This window comes from Thalassophryne amazonica, chromosome 10 (genome assembly GCF_902500255.1).
Source record: "Thalassophryne amazonica chromosome 10, fThaAma1.1, whole genome shotgun sequence".
In the NCBI taxonomy this organism is placed as follows: Eukaryota; Metazoa; Chordata; class Actinopteri; order Batrachoidiformes; family Batrachoididae; genus Thalassophryne; species Thalassophryne amazonica.
The window spans coordinates 45,118,531-45,135,030 of NC_047112.1; the positions used below are offsets into that span (position 1 = coordinate 45,118,531).

General features: G+C 41.7%; 2 protein-coding genes across 2 annotated transcripts in view; both read left to right on the plus strand.

The window, feature by feature from the left end:
- LOC117518099 (neuronal growth regulator 1-like) overlaps positions 1–7,906 on the plus strand; it is a 231,640-nt gene extending 223,734 nt beyond the window's left edge. The window contains exons 2-3 of the mRNA XM_034179162.1: positions 7,421–7,658; positions 7,892–7,906. Coding sequence (XP_034035053.1) covers positions 7,421–7,658; positions 7,892–7,906 — 253 coding nt within the window. The remainder of the gene's footprint in view (positions 1–7,420; positions 7,659–7,891) is intronic.
- A 115-nt stretch (positions 7,907–8,021) lies between these two features.
- The window catches only part of LOC117518100 (neuronal growth regulator 1-like), a 469,907-nt gene continuing 461,428 nt past the window's right edge, over positions 8,022–16,500 (plus strand). Inside the window, exons 1-2 of the mRNA XM_034179163.1 lie at positions 8,022–8,077; positions 10,468–10,472. Coding sequence (XP_034035054.1) covers positions 8,022–8,077; positions 10,468–10,472 — 61 coding nt within the window. The remainder of the gene's footprint in view (positions 8,078–10,467; positions 10,473–16,500) is intronic.

Below are 16,500 nucleotides of genomic sequence, written 5' to 3' on the forward strand. Positions count from 1 at the left end.
GTGTACAGCATTCTTGCCAGCATGTGCACACAAATGGTCATTAATAAACGCCTGCCTTTTCAAAAATTTCATGCACCCATGGTGTTTAATAGAGTAAATATGGTATACACTAATGAACAAGATGGATGTGAATGCTGTAGTATGTTCTGTTTATGCTAGTAAACACCTCAAAATCCAAGAAAATTATGCTGCAAATTAGAGCCCGACGATATACCAGCCAGCCGATATTATCGGGCGACATAAGCCCTTTTCAAAGTACTCACTATTGGCCAAAATTTTGCAGATAGAACGCCGATAATTTCTCATAAACAGAACAGTTACTGAAATAATGTTTGTGTCGGCAATCTAAAATGTCCTTGCACCATTTGTTCAGTAGATGGAGCTCTGACTCCATTCAACTGAGAGCTGCTTACACCCCTGCTTAAATGTGTTCATCACCGGCCCCCGTAGTTCACTGTCACACTGCACTGATCGGCTGACAGAAGCATACAATTAAGTTTATAAGGATATTGTTTGTAATAACTTTGCGATTACATTTACCCCACATTTCTCCCGTTTCAGTTCAACTCAGTGTGATTAACTCAGTTTATGTAGTAATGTGTCAAATGTGCTTCATTGCGTCGGTCACGCTTTTTATTAAGCCTACGTTGTGACCTTATTTCTAGCATGAAAAACTTTTGTTTACTGCTAAGAGGTTGAAACATTCAGCTGATCCGCTGATTTATCGGCTATCGGCAAATCAGCCGATTTATCAATTATCTGCATTTTTTTCATCCAAATATCGTTATCGGCATCGGCCTCAAAAAATCCATATCGGTCGGGCTCTACTGCAAATACATTTCTTCATTATACATCTAATCTGTGACTGTACATGCTTATTTATGCTCTGTCTTTCATTGTGAAGTAGAAAACAGCAAACAAATGCTTCTGTGCTGTTTCAATGTCCTGAGTGTTTCTTATATTAGTTTCACAACAATGAATTTCAGGCAACACAAGGTTCTATGTTGAAGTCTGCTCGTGTTATGTGCCAACACCAAAATAAAAAACACAACTTTGGAATGGAAGCTATTCAAGTGTGAAATATTGAAATATGTTTGCATGACTAGTTCTGTGAAGTTGGTGCCAGGAACAATACAGTGTGTATGTTTGAGGGGTTGAGGATACAGCATGCAAACAGAGTGAAGACCCGGTGTGAATTAGTTAATTTAATCAAAATGACTGAAAGATTTCAGCAGAATGAATTGCAATCTGGTTCTTCGAGCAGCTCTGCCATAATGCAGTTATTGCTTTGTCATCATTGTCCATTTGTGTAAGCTGCTACAGCGGCCTGATTGCTGATTTTAGCGTTGTTATTACTCAGCACCCACCACCACACCAAGTGATGTCAAAACAAAATGGATCAAAGTGCAATTGATTTAGATTTGAACAAAACTGAATCATTACAGGTGCTGTAATTAATAAATCTAAATTAACATGTTATTTGATGGTCATAATATGATCAAATGAAATGAACTTGATCACACAAAACATGAAATATTTTGGTTCATAGTGTCTGCAGTGAAATAAATGTGAAACGCAAGGATTGCTGTGGGTTTCCCCCCCCCCCCCCCTACACATTTTCCATATCATCTCAACTTTTTCTAAAATGTGATAGTAAACAAACAAACTGTAATTTATATATGTATAGAAAAACTGATAATCGGTGTTGTCTTTATTCATTCATTTTAAAGGGTCAGATATGTTTTGCAGCTCCAGATTCATTTTATTTGGTGAAAGATGGTGTAAAAATTGCTCTTTTGACCGTAAAGGTTGTAGAACCCTAGGTTCTACAACCTCAAACCCAGAGTGGGTCATAGCTGGGCTCATCACCCTGTAAGCAGCATTTGCAACATTTCAAAAAAGCTGTTTCTCAGTGTATGTATGTATATCAATAACAGCTGCAGCTAACTTACACCAGAACTAAATGAATCCAACCACAACATTTTATGTCAAAGTGTTACTGATATATATCATAGTGTCAGAGTGTTACAGTACACAGTACAGGCTCTTCACAGCTCAGTGGCATCACTTCTGGGAGGGCTTAAATTTGAAATGCCTTTTCTGTAAATTAACAACAGACTAGAACAGAATTTGATTGATGGATACATGTTGAAAAATGTATAACTTGCAATAAAATGGTCTTTGTGCCTACATATTTCTGTTTTTAATCACCATTTTTGTTATGAAATATGTAGGCCCATATAGGATTTTATTGCAAGTTATGCATTTGCCAAAATTAACTTTCTACAAAGACACCTGCTCTTTGGGATAGGAGTTGGACAAACCCTGTAAAGACTGGGGCTTGGATCCTGGTGTGTGCACCAAACTACCTCTTGGACACTTCTTCTACAACATCTCAGTCCATCAAGCTGCAAATGGGTACCAGTCTTGACAAGGAAAGGAACCTGTGATGGAATTGAATCCCTGGAATCCTTAAATTCTATTGTAGTTAGGTTTTGTTGGCAGAAATACAGAATGGAAGAGAACCTTGGCTTGGTTTTCTTTCAGTAAATCTGGTCATAAGGTCAGCATCGCCACTGCTCAGGCGGTCAGTGGGCTAACCAACAGACTGGTCTGTTGGACCCAGATTTCTATATGGTGTTGTTTTCATTACTCACCATTTTTTTTTATTATTTACCACTTATTTGTGATAATACCTCTAGGGTAGTGGCCTGTCTATGAGAGACTAGCCAGCACTAATCCATTGTCCTCTGCTTGCTTGTCTGACAGACATTTTCTTGGCATGTAGGGTAAAGAGCTTTGTGGTTGGTGCCAAACTGATTTCCTTGGTGGCTTTAGTGCTGGAACTGGCAGTCTTGATGGCATGTTGACAACGTTTAAAGACCCAAACTATATTGCCTCTTTTCCTATTCAGTATTTCATTTTTTGTGACAAGATATGCCGTGGCTTTATTTTTTAAACCCAACCACTGCCAGAGTGAAGAGTAAACCAACATTTTGTGCCAGTTGTCATCATAGAGTCCTCTTGTTGTACAGTTTAATAATGCTTTGTTCCCATACACTTAGCTTCCAAAAATAATACAGCCTATTTACAGCCGGGGTTGTTTGATTATCTCTAGGTGGAATGAAGGCTTCAGTGTGCATTCATACCATGTCGTGCTCAGTGATCTGTAAGGCAGAAATGTTTCTGTCTTTCGGTTCATTTCGAAATCAAGCCCGAAGATAAGTCGAGGCCAGCTCTCTGCTTTGTCTGAAGTGAAGTCACAAAACCTTCAGAGCAGTTTCGGGTCATATAAGCAACACCAAAGCTTTTTAGTTTGTTCAAAGGTAAACATAGTTTCAGGACAATATGTGACAGAAGGGTAACTGCAAGACTGAAAGAGAAAGATTACAAGATGGTAGTGAGACCAGTTGTTTTATATGGCTTAGACGTGGTGGTGCAAACAAAAAGACAGGCAGCAAAGCTGGAAGTGGCAGAGCTGAAGATGCTGCAATTTTCTTTGGGAGTGACAAGGATGGACTGGATGAGGAAGGATTGTAACACGGGGCAGCACTCATAGGACTAATGTAAGAGAGGCGAGATTGAGGTGGGACCCAGGGTATACAGGGAGAAGGATGTTGAAGGTGGAGCCACCAGGCAGGATAGAGGGAGACAAAAGAGGAGGTTTTTGGATGTAATGAAGACAGACTGGGATTTGTTTGGTGTAACAGAAGAAGATGCAAAGGACAGGGCAAGTTCGAGTCAGATTGTATTTATAGTGTACAGTGTAGGTAAGGTTTAACATTACCCATCACCTGAGCAAGCACATTAAGCAACAGTGGTAAAGACCAACTCCCTCTGGAGTTTTTTTTTTTTTTTAATACAGGAAGAAACCTGAGGTAAACCAGACTCAGTGGGGTGAGCATCTGCTTTGGCCATAACAAAATAAGAAATACGGTGCATCAGGAAAGTATTCACAGCGCGTCACTTTTTCCACATTTTGTTATGTCACACCCTTATTCTAAAATAGATGAAATTCATTTTTTCCTCAAAATTCTACTCACAACAACCTATAATACACACACACACATCTTCAAATACTTAGTTCTATTAAGGGTCACGGGGGCTGGAGCCTATCCCAACAGTCATAGAGCGCGAGGGGTAAATTCAGTTCACCTGGGGTAAATTCAGTTGATTGGAAATGATTTGGAAGGCACACACCTGTCCACATATAAGGTCCCACAGTTGACAGTGCATGTTGGAGTTTAAACCAAGCATGAAGTCAAAAGGAATTATCTGTAGACCTCTGACACAGGATTTTCTCGAGGCACAAATTCTAAGGAAGGGGACAGGGAACATTTCTGTTGCTTTGAAGGTCTCAATAGGCACAGTGACCTCCATCATTCGTAAATGGAAGACATTCAGATCCACCAGGACTCTTCCTACAGCTGGCCGCCTGTCTAAACTGAATGGATCACTCAGTTAAGACAGGGAAGACAAGTCTTAGTCAGGGAGATGACCAAGAACCTGATGGTCACTCTGTCAGAGCTCCAGCATTCCTCTGTGGAGAGAGGAGACCCTTCCAGAAGGATGTCTCTGCAGCAATCCACCAATCAGGCCTGTATGGTAGACTGACCAGACAGAAGCTACTCATTTCACTAAGGACTGGTTTCAGGAAGGAAACAAGGCACCATCTCTACATTGAAGCATGGTGGTGACAGCATCACACTGTGGGGTTGTTTTTCAGTGTCAGGAACTGGGAGACTAGTCAAGATTGAGGGAAAGATGAATGCAGCAATGAACAGATTCATCCTGGATGAAAACCAGCACCAGAGTGCTCTTGACCTCTTGACCTCAGACTGGGGCGACAGTTCATCTTTCAGTAGGACAATGACCCTGACACGTCATTTACACACCTAGTCCATGACCGATGTGCGACGGAACAATGGCCTCTTCTTGCTGTTACTCTCACTGGCTCTCACCAGGGTTGCAGGCTGATAACAGTGGGGTCTCCATGGTCACAACAACGATCCCTCCTTCTCACCATCACTCTCCATCGGTCTCCAACAGATGTGTGAGTGTATTGAACTGTTTAAAACACTTGCAGCAGTCTGAAAGGTGAAAAGATACAGGGGTCTCATAATCAGTCTCCTTAACGCTCACAGGGCCCAACCCACTCCCAACCTGATCCTGTTGGTCATAATAGATGCTGAATTGACTCTGCATGAGGTTGCACCATTGATCGTGGATATTAACATATATTTCACTCACACAATTCAGTTGAAATGCATGCTTAGTGTAAACACAAATAACAGATCAAACTGGAGACCAGCCAAGACTTGTGGGAGTTGAGAAAATATCATATTCTTGTAGGTCTCATTCCAGTGTGAATGAAGAATAAGCACACAGCCAAGATATCAAAGGAGTGGCTTCAGGACAACTCTGTGAATGTCCTTGAGTGGCCCAGCCAGAGCCCAGACCTGAATCTAATCAAACATCTGTTGAGAGATCTGAGAATGGCTGTGCACCGACGCTCTTCATCCAACCTGATGGAGCTTGAGAGGTGCTGCAAAGATGAATGGGCAAAACTGCCCAAAGACAAGTACACCAAGCTTGTGGCATCATATTCAAGAAGACTTATTGTTGTTGTGTAAAAGTGTAATGACACGGACCCACAACAGGGGGCGTAAATGAACGGTCAATGGAAATAAAAAGTAACACTTTTAATGTTGTGAACTGTGCACAACGGATACAGATACAATTCAATACTACGGTCAATTATACAGTTGGTGTCGTGTGGGCAGGCTCGAGGATAGGAGACGCCTGTCCAGATAGGAGTCGGGACCCACACGATTTCCACCGCCAACGGATCTGGAACACACCAGAGCCGCCAAGACCCGAGTCACCAGGTGGCCACCGTCTCCAGCTGTCAGATCGGGTACTGCTGGCAGGAAGCAGAAACAGTCAAGAGTGGGTGTGTGAGCACACACCCAGTAAACAGTCAGCAGAGTTTTGATAAAGGGGAGAAAACACCTCCACCTCCTGTTTCTCAACTCAGAGTTCGTGCAGAATCCAATGTCACACTAATTAATGCAGTAGTGAGGAGCGGGAACGCCAACTCCTCTCGACTTCCACAAACTCAGCCTCAAGCTGCGAGTGTACAAAGGATATGTCTACAAACTCAGAACACAGATTAACAGCTTTCCGAGCTTAGAAGCAAAATACGTTGCAACAATAAGCTTAGCTGATCAAAGCAAAAAGACGGCTGAGAGTTTACCTGAATGCTTCAGATGATTTCTCGGCAGGGGTGTGGTGTCTTCTCCAGGCTTTTATGGATGGCATGATGAGATGATGAGCGACAGCTGTCAGGGTTCCTGAAGCTCCTGGCGGCGAACTGCGCCCTCTGGTGCCTGAAGCCCGTCTACAGGCCGGGCGCCCTCTGGTGTTGGCCAGCAGTACCTCCTCTTCGGGCGACCCACACAACAGTTGTTGCCAAAGGTGCATCAACAAAGGACTGGGCAAAGGGTGTGAATACTTATGTATATGTGATTTCTAAATTTCTTATTTTTTAATAAATTTGCAAAAATGTTCTATTTTTTCATGTTGTCATTATGGGGTGTTGTGAGAGGAATTTTGAGGGGGAAAATTAATTTACTCAATTTTGGAATAAGGCTGTAACAAATGTGAGAGAAGTGAAGCATTGTGAATACTTTCCAGATGCACCGTAAGTTAAGTACAGTAAAGAAATGTCAATCATGCAAAGACAGAATTCTTGCAAAGACGCAACCATATAGAGTCAAGTGGTCAAAACAACAGATGACTCAAAAAAATAAAAATAACATCCAAATGGTGCAGAACAGAGTCTTAGTAAATGGAATATAATTGGTGAATCTGTGTAAAAGTAGGAATATAGTTGGAACATGCTCCAGAATTCATCATTATTAGTCTTCCAGAAGTCCTCAGCACAGACTGGATTTCCTTTTAGAGAGTTTTTTCCCATTATTTTCACTTTAAAAAGTACTACTGCATCATTCATAAACGTCCCGAAGCTAGATGTTGAATCTCATTCACCAGATGCTGAGATTTTAAGAAGTTGGTTTAATTTTATTGAGGATGGACACGTGTTGGCCAATGTCAGGCAAACTCCTTCTTTTGCAATAAAGTAGTTCCTGTGTAGCCTCCATTGCTTTGACATTAAAATGTTTTTTTGTGCAAAGCCCTTTGATGACCATAATGTTATCTGCAGTGACACAGTAAGCCATTTACATCACATAAAAAGGTAAAATGCAAAATAGCTGGCAGTTCCTGCAGAAGAGCAAAAAATGTAACACATACATAATGTCTATCAGCTGCTATCACCTAAATTTTTAAAGATATTTCTATTCCCAGTTGTCTGTCAGAATCAAACTGTTTCTCATTGAAGTGTCTCCTGTCATTGTAGGTGCTACCTGCTGGATGGCATCTCAAAAGGAGCCTGGTTGAATCGCTCAAGCATCATATTCGCAGGGAATGACAAGTGGTCTGTTGATCCACGGGTGTCTATCGTGTCCAACATTGGAGATAATCATGAGTACAGCCTTCAGATACAAAAGGTGGATGTAACCGACGATGGCCAGTACACATGCTCCATTCAGAGTGAGCGCAACCCACGGCCAAGCTCCTCAACCTTATCGTCAAAGGTGCGTATGGCATGTGTCCCTGTGCATTTTTGATACATATTTTTGAATATACAATATTTTAAAATAACATTACTGATCATGACGCAGCAAAATGACAAAGGGGGGGGGGGGGGGGGGGGGGTTCTGATGAGAGGCACCCCTGTCTTGCTACAGACCTTTTGATATGAAAATGATTTGGATATGAAAATGGTACATTCTGTGGCTACCTTAAAATTGACTTTGTCTGTCCACAGGTCATTTCCAAGTAGCTTTACTGTAAGACCACGTATTTCTAGTGAAACATTAAACTTGAGTTCAAAAAGCAAAGAATGAACATGTATTTGTAAAGATGTTGTTTGTACATCTACCTTATGTAAGACTAGCATGAGCTCTGTTTCTGCTCTGACAGACATCGCCTATTTCAGTTTCTTGTCTTCAGTGTTGGGCTGAATGCCTCTTTTAGTCGCACACACATTCATCACAGTGCTCAAAGTTTAATTTGCTTGATGCCGAGCAGAGGTGCCACGTGCGGAGCAGAGTGATGTTTAGCAACAGTGCCTGCCACTTTTATGTCTGCTGCTTTGCTCAGTGGTGGCTTCTGTGCAATGCTAGCCACTGAAAATAATGGATTTCCGAGTGGTGCTTTGGGCGTTAGGTGTGGAAGGATCTACAGGGGGTGCATGTTGAAAGTATGATGGGGTAGCACTCCTCCGGTTTAGAAAAACCTGTGGTCTCTGTTACCTTGTAACAGGTGAATGAGAATACATTACAAGTAATGCATATAAGTAAGAAAGCAATTTTTTTTAGGAATAAGCTCTCATCTTTTTACTTAAGTGCATTTGCTATAATGCTTTTGTTACAACAATTCTGCTCCAAATCAGGTGGAGCAGCACCTCCACATGTACCATGGCACACAGTATGGATGAAAAGAAGCAGCACTTGTTTAGGGGTAGTTAGCACTGTTACCTCACAGTGATAAGGTCCCAGGTTTGCTTCCGAACTTGTCCTTTCTGTGCAGAGTTTCCATGTTCTCCCTGTGTTTACGTGTGTTTGCTCCAGGTGGTCTGGCTTCTTGTCACCTCTAAAGACATGCGGGTTGGGTGAAATGGTGACTCTAAATTGACTGTAGACATAAGTGAGAGTATGAATGAGTTTGTCTAGCTCGATGTGTTGGACCTACGATAGACTGGTAGCCTGTCGAGGGTGTACTCCGCCTCTCGCCCAAAGACTGCTGGTATAGGCTCCATCCCCCCAATGATGCTTAATTGGAATAAGTAGGTACATGGTAGTTATGTAGCAGCTGCTTGACTAACTCTTTGTTGCAACTCCCAAGAAACACTGCCATCTCCACTTTGAAACTCTTCTTTCAAAGTTCACAAACACATTAAAGGCTCAGGTAAAACAAACAAACAAAAAAACCCCCACAAACTTATATTCTGTTTTATATAGGGCTAAGAAGGTTCCAGATAGTTCCTTTACTGAGTATCAGTGGTGCCCTTTGGGATTGTGATTGTACCAAGCACTATTTATATCAGTTGTACATGCGATTATGCATTGTGTAGTTGGAGTGCACAATGCGCTCCAACTACACAACTCCACAACAATCAGTCCCATTGAAAGTACATAGAAATTAAAATGGAAAAAAAATGTCAACACTAATTGAGCACAAATGTCACATGTGCTGTTGTCTGCAAGTCCAGTGTTAGCACATCAAAGTTTGGCCAATAACATGGCATCCATTCCATTTCTGTTCCAATTATTCTGACAGCTTCATCGAGGAGTGGACCAAAGAAGAATTTTTATAAAACAAGAAAAAAAAAAAAAGTTCAAATCTCAGTTTTAGTCTCCTATTGTGCCTTCTGGCAAGCTGCAGCTGAAATTTCATGTTTTCTTTTGACGAATGTCCTTCGATTCGGCACTCCACCATGAACCTGTGACAGGTGACGCAACAGTCCATACTTTCCCTATGCATTAGGGGTGTGACAATACATTCAGTTCACAAGGTGATACGATACATTCTACTGGGTTCACAAGAAAGAGACGAGGCAATTATTTTAACACCATTTTAAGAGCCTTTTATTTGACTGAAAGTTCTAAAATGCAAATCAATGTAAGTGCATTTTTGAAACCTTTTAACTAATCCAGTATCATCAGTATTCATCTTGCAATGAATGTCACTTCAGGTCTACTTTGAGTATGAAATATCATGTTCTCTCATGGTCCCTGATACAACCCCCATCTCTCTCTCTCCCTCCCCCTCTCTCCATCCCCCTTTCTCTCAAGCCCCTGTCACATTGGCGTATTTGTAGAACTGCTCATTGCAGCGTTGTGTTTCATTTAAATATGCCTGAAATACGCGCGTACTCAGCCTTTTTCAGTGTTCGTTCATACTTGCAGCTGCATGTGTTTGCATTTTAATGTGTGCACACAGTCGCGTGTACCATGCCGCTATTAAACCAGTTCAGTGCTATTTTCTGCCTCCGTGGAAGTGCGCTCTGTTCGCTACTGCATGGTGTGGTGCGGCTCAAAAACAGTCATTTAACATTATTATTATTTTTTTTTTATTATTTTTTTTATGCAGCGAGTGCACGTTTATTTTAAAGAGTCACAGCTCTGATTAGACAGAGAGAGAGAGAGAGAGAGTGCGAGAGATCGCTTTTATGAAATGACAACACTGTGAACAGTCCTCATATAATGAGTCCAGTATGATAAAGTGAAGCAACAATCTTGCAGTATTTATAGCTCCAGAAGAACAACGGGGAGATGTGAAATGGCGTACAGTACCGTGTTGAAGCGTGGGCGGGCTCACAATAGCAGACAGTAGCACGGCGCTGCGTGTACTTGCGTGAAGGCTCCATGCTGTGCTGTACGCTGAAGAAAATTAAACATGTTTAATTTCTTCCGCCCTACGCGTGTAGCCCTCAACATACTGCTGCGTATTGAGAAAAACAGTGGCTCTCTACAAATATGCCACTGTGACAGGGGCTTCACTCCCTCTGACCCCCTCGCTCTTCCCCTCTGTCTTGACACACACATACACACCTGATCCTGTTTACAAACAACTGTTTGTGTGAAAGGCATTACATTTGTTGCGAGACGCCAGAGCATGCTCAGTTTGCATGTTTTACTCTGGTTCTGCTTTGCCTCACGAGTGAGCACCCTTATAAGTCTATAAAAGTCATCCATTTATGTCATAAGTGGCGTGAATAGCCTGTCCCATTTCAAAGACTGCTTGTGAAGTCGCCGATGTTCATAGTCTTTTTTACACAACAGTTATACAACAGTTGTATCCTTCACACAACTCAAACTGTCCCATGAGCCATTGTGCAGTGTTTTTTCCCACATGAAAATGGTTGGTAAAAAGACATGAGGAAGAAACACTTTTAGGAGCAGTATGTACAGTTATAAACAAGTAATATTTATTAGTAAAGCATAAATAAGCACTGAAAAATGATTACGAAACTACATGTTACACCCACTATGCTAGCTTGGCGTGTGCAGCTGTCAAGGTCGCCAGGTGACAGGAGAACGCGGTTTTGATCGCAGGTTCTGCTCTTCCAAGATTAAGCTTGGCTGCATGAGATCTTGTAACACCACAACTGTTCAGAGCTTCTCCAGTCACAACCACAAGAAGCCTCTGTCAGAGTTGTCTTGCGTGTCTTAATCAGTCCCTCCAGTTTTCCAGTGTGCATGCGAGTATGAATGTGTTTGTCCATCTATATGTGGCTCTGCGGTAGAAGGTGTGCCACGCCTCATGCCACCCTGCCCCACATGATGGGATAGGCTCCAGCCCCCTGTGACCCTTGATTGGAGTAAGCAAGTATAGCACATTAGCATGTGAATGAATGATTACATTAATTATGCATAGAATGTTACACACACCGACTCACACACATGAAAAAAACCTGCCCCTTCTTCATGGCCGCTCCTGTCACATGCGTTGATAATGTCCAGCAACAAGTCTCATTTACCATCATAAGTAAGTGCAAAGAACTGAGCAAAACAGTATCCTGTGCTTCATGAGAGTGGGATAAAATTGTTTTGCAATTACCCATGTAATTCAACTGTAGATTATCATTTAAATGCAGTGGAGCTTCTGAAGACGAGGAAGAAACACCAGACCTAAACAAATTAATAAATTATTTCAACATATTGTCATATCTGTGAATGTAATATTTTGGTTCACCAAATCCAACTGTGCCTTGAACCGGTGCTTTAGCATCTTGTTTGTATAGACTGGAGTCAGCGATAGCCAGCCGCTGTGCAACGTTATTGTTGGTAATAGTAAAAGTAAAGTGAGCTTAAGGGGGGAAAATGTCAAAGGACCATGTTAGATATGTGCCAATTAAACTGTGTCTGGATTAAGTGTAATTTGGTGTGGAAGCCATGACTCTCAGGCTTTGCTGGCTAAAAGCCAGGCTACAGTGCATCCGGAAAGTATTCACAGAGCTTAACTTTTTCCACATTTTATGTTACAGCCTTACACTAAAATGGATGAAATTCATTATTTTTCCAAAATTCTACACAAAACCCCATAATGACAATATAAAACAAGTTTCTTTGGGATTTTTGCAAATTCAATAAAAAAAAGCAAAAAAAAAAACAAAAACTAAGAGGTCAGATTGACAGTGCTCTCCAAAAGTACTGGAACATTTGGTGTTTCACAGATTTTAATTTGTTTATGCCATTTCAAATACAAAAAAGAAATAAAAGAAAAAAGAAATTCTTAAAGGATTTTCTTAAAAAAGACTTGAAAGTTCAGCTACACTTTGCCAGAAGATACAGCTGCGATGCACATCTAGATTTGATATTTTGGTGAAAGAAAATCTTTCTCTGCTCCACTTCATCATGAAGCTGTATAACTGGTGATTCAAAATACAAAACATGCACTATGCACAGTTTCTCCAGTCACAGCCACAGAAGTCAGTAACTTCTTCTGGGTTGTCTGGGTGTCTTGGTGTCTTTCCTCACTCTTCTCCTTCTTGCACAGTCACTCAGTTTTTGAGACCCATCTACTCCATGCAGATACAGACTCCATACAAGGTTACAGAAACATTTCTGCTGCTTTGAAGGTCCCAATGACAATCACAATCACAGTGGCCTCCATCATCCATAAATGGAAGAAATTTGGATCCACCAGGACTTTTCCTAGAGCTGGTAGCCCATCTAAAATGAGCAATCAGGGGAGAAGGACATTAGTCAGGGAGGTGACCAAGAACCCAATGGTCACTCTATCAGAGCTCCTGTATTCCTCTGTAGAGAGAAGTGAACCTGCCAGAAGGAGTACCATTGCTGCAGCAATCCACCAATCAGGCCTGTATGATAGAGTGGCCAGACGGACACCACTCCTTAGTAAAAGGCACATGGCAGCCCGCCTGGGGTTTGCCAAAAGGCACTCAAAGGATTCTCAGATAATGAGAAACAAAATTCTCTGGTCTGAAGAGGCAAAGATTGAACTCTTTGGTGTGAATGCCAGGTGTCATGTTTGGAGGAAACCAGGACCCATCCCTACAGTGAAGCATGGTGGTGGCATCATCATGCTGTGGGGATGTTTTTCAGCAGCAGGAATTGGGAGACTAGTCAGGATTGAGGAAAAGATGAATGCAGCAATGTACAGAGACATCCTGGATGAAAACCTGCTCCAGAGTGCTCTTGACCTCCGACTGAGGCAATGGTTCATCTTTCAGCAGGACAGTGACCCTAAGCACACAGCCAATATATCAAAGGAGTGGTTTCAGGGCAACTCTGTGAATGTCCTTGAGTGGCCCAGCCAGAGCCCAGACCTGAATCTGTTTGAACATCTCTCGAGACATCTGAAAATGGCTGTGCACTGACACTCCCCATCCAACCTCATGGAGCTTGAGAGGTGCTGCAAAGCGGAATGGGCAAAACTGCTCAAATATAGGTCTGTCAAGCTTGTGGCATCATAGTGAAGAAGATGTGAGAGGTTGTAATTGCAGCCAAGGGTGCATCAATACCAGTTTTGAGCAAAGGGTGTAAATACTTTTTTGTGTTATCATTATGGGGTGTTATGAGCAGAATTTTGAGGGATAACAATTCAATTACTCGATTTTGGAATAAGACTAACATAAAATGTGGAAACAGTGAAGCGCTGTGAATACTTTCCGGATGCACTGTAATGTTTTAAACATCATAAATGAACTGAGTGGTTCATTTTTAGACATGAGCCATATGGTTGAGCCACCACCACATGAATGAGCTTCTTTTTTTGCCGGCTTCTGAACAAAAGCAGTAATTGGCCTAATTAAAAGGTCTTGAGACTTGAAAATCACACTTCCTTAAATTGCAATGTTGATTATAAAACGATAAATTGTGCAGCCATACATCCATGTCTTATTGACTTGCCCATGGGAGAAGGTTTAATGACGTGAACTACATCTTCGGGGACGTAGAAACATTTCAACATTTGAGGCGGTGTCTATCTGTTTTTACTCCACAGTATGTTGTCTTCAAAGTCAGTTTGCAATGCACACAACTTTACCAAAAATCATCATGGAGGTAATGGCTTATCATTGTAAAATTATTTATTAGTTGGCAGTGGTGGGTAGAATACTAAAAATCTATACTCAAATAAAATACAATTTCTACCAATACAAAACAACTCTAAAAAACAACTAAAACCGAAACCTCTTATTTGAGAAGAATGACTGGATTCCCTATTTTTCCAGGACACATTTAAAGATATGTTCAGAAATAATACAAACAAGCCAATATTTTTGGGATCATCAAAATATTATGGAAAAAATCCAAAGCTATTGAACAGGAACCAGAAAAAAATGCTTTATAAAGTGACACAGACACACACACCACACCACGCACGCACACACATACACACACGTACACACATATTTTATTGTGCTTAAAAATACAAAGAAGGAGCTGAATTTTATGAAATATGAATAATCCAGCCTTGTCTAATCTTGTCACAGTTTTTGACCAACTAGTTTGTATACCTATGAGTAATTGCAGTGACACTTTTTGAATGGTTTAAAATACATGCTGAAGTGACAGGCGATATCAGACCCACAATCAGACCCTGAAAGTTGCTGAGGATTGTTTTGAACCGGTAGTGTCCATCGGAGGAGGTGCATCATATCTGAGGACACTCATAATATTATTCAGAGGAGTCTTAGTGCACGACTTGATGGAAATCTTCGGCTTTAAAGGGAGCTAAGAAAGTGGGCTGTGATGGCCCTGAGAGTGCACAAGAAGGTGTTTGTTAGAGGAATCTGTTACCAGATGATATCAATCAATCAATCAATCAATCAATTTTTTTATATAGCGCCAAATCACAACAAACAGTTGCCCCAAGGCGCTTTATATTGTAAAGGCAAGGCCATACAATAATTATGTAAAACCCCAACGGTCAAAACGACCCCCTGTGAGCAAGCACTTGGCTACAGTGGGAAGGAAAAACTCCCTTTTAACAGGAAGAAACCTCCAGCAGAACCAGGCTCAGGGAGGGGCAGTCTTCTGCTGGGACTGGTTGGGGCTGAGGGAGAGAACCAGGAAAAAGACATGCTGTGGAGGGGAGCAGAGATCGATCACTAATGATTAAATGCAGAGTGGTGCATACAGAGCAAAAAGAGAAAGAAACAGTGCATCATGGGAACCCCCCAGCAGTCTACGTCTATAGCAGCATAACTAAGGGATGGTTCAGGGTCACCTGATCCAGCCCTAACTATAAGCTTTAGCAAAAAGGAAAGTTTTAAGCCTAATCTTAAAAGTAGAGAGGGTGTCTGTCTCCCTGATCTGAATTGGGAGCTGGTTCCACAGGAGAGGAGCCTGAAGCTGAAGGATATGATGTGCTCAAGTAATCCTTGTCCTGCTTATGCAGATATCAAAACACTTGACTCTCCCAAACCCACACCTCGTCTCCCTGCAGTTGTGGTGGAAGATGGATCAGTGCTGACAGTTGCCTCTGCTCTACTGTCACATTGAGCTGGCTACTTTGAGCAGATGTATCAGGCTGATCCTAATACTGGGATGCAATACATTTCTTGTGCCAGGGTTCTTGTGGCTGATTTTCCAGTCAGTTGGGAACCACCAAATCTTGGTGAGACAGCAAAGCCTGTGAAACAGTTGAGGCAGGAGCCAGGAATCTGTAGCATTGGAGCTGAGGTCCTCCACACAGGTGGAGATGCTCTTCTGATTGCATTGCAAACAATCTTTGTTTCAGTCTTGGAGTTGGGTTTCATCCCTACAGATTGGAAGAAAGGACTTCTTTTCCCATTCTGGAAAGAAAAGGGTATAACAGCAAACCCACCAGCACCAGAGCGAAAATTCCAAATTAGATGACCACGATCATGGCCTCCCAAAAGAGGCCTCCCATACCATTCAACTCGGCTTTGCCTCGTTGAATGGTATGTTCCAGTTTTCACCTCATGAAATATTTGTACCATTGAACTCATAAACATTCATTATTTGTATATGATATTGCACTTTTCCATCTGCTGCAGATGCCCAAAGTGCGTTACAAGGATGGCCCTCACACACACACTGTCAAAATGCTGCCCTGCCAGGTGCTCAACTTCACACTGAGAACAGTTTGGGGACTAAGGCCCTTTTTCAAGGGGTCAGATTCTGATTCTGATTCTGATCAGGTTTTGAACCTATGGCCCTCTGGTTATAAACTCACTTCTCTAACCTTTCAGCCACCACTTCTTCAAGAGAAGCTAAAATCAAAAAGCTGTTGTCAAAATGATGAAGAAATGGACCACCAATTCAAAACAGGAACTGGAACTTTTTAAAAACAACTTTTTTTTCATTTCTAAGCAGTAATGAAACAATGATTAATTCAGAATCAGAAAGGAAAAAAGAAAAACAGTGGGAAAATATTTCA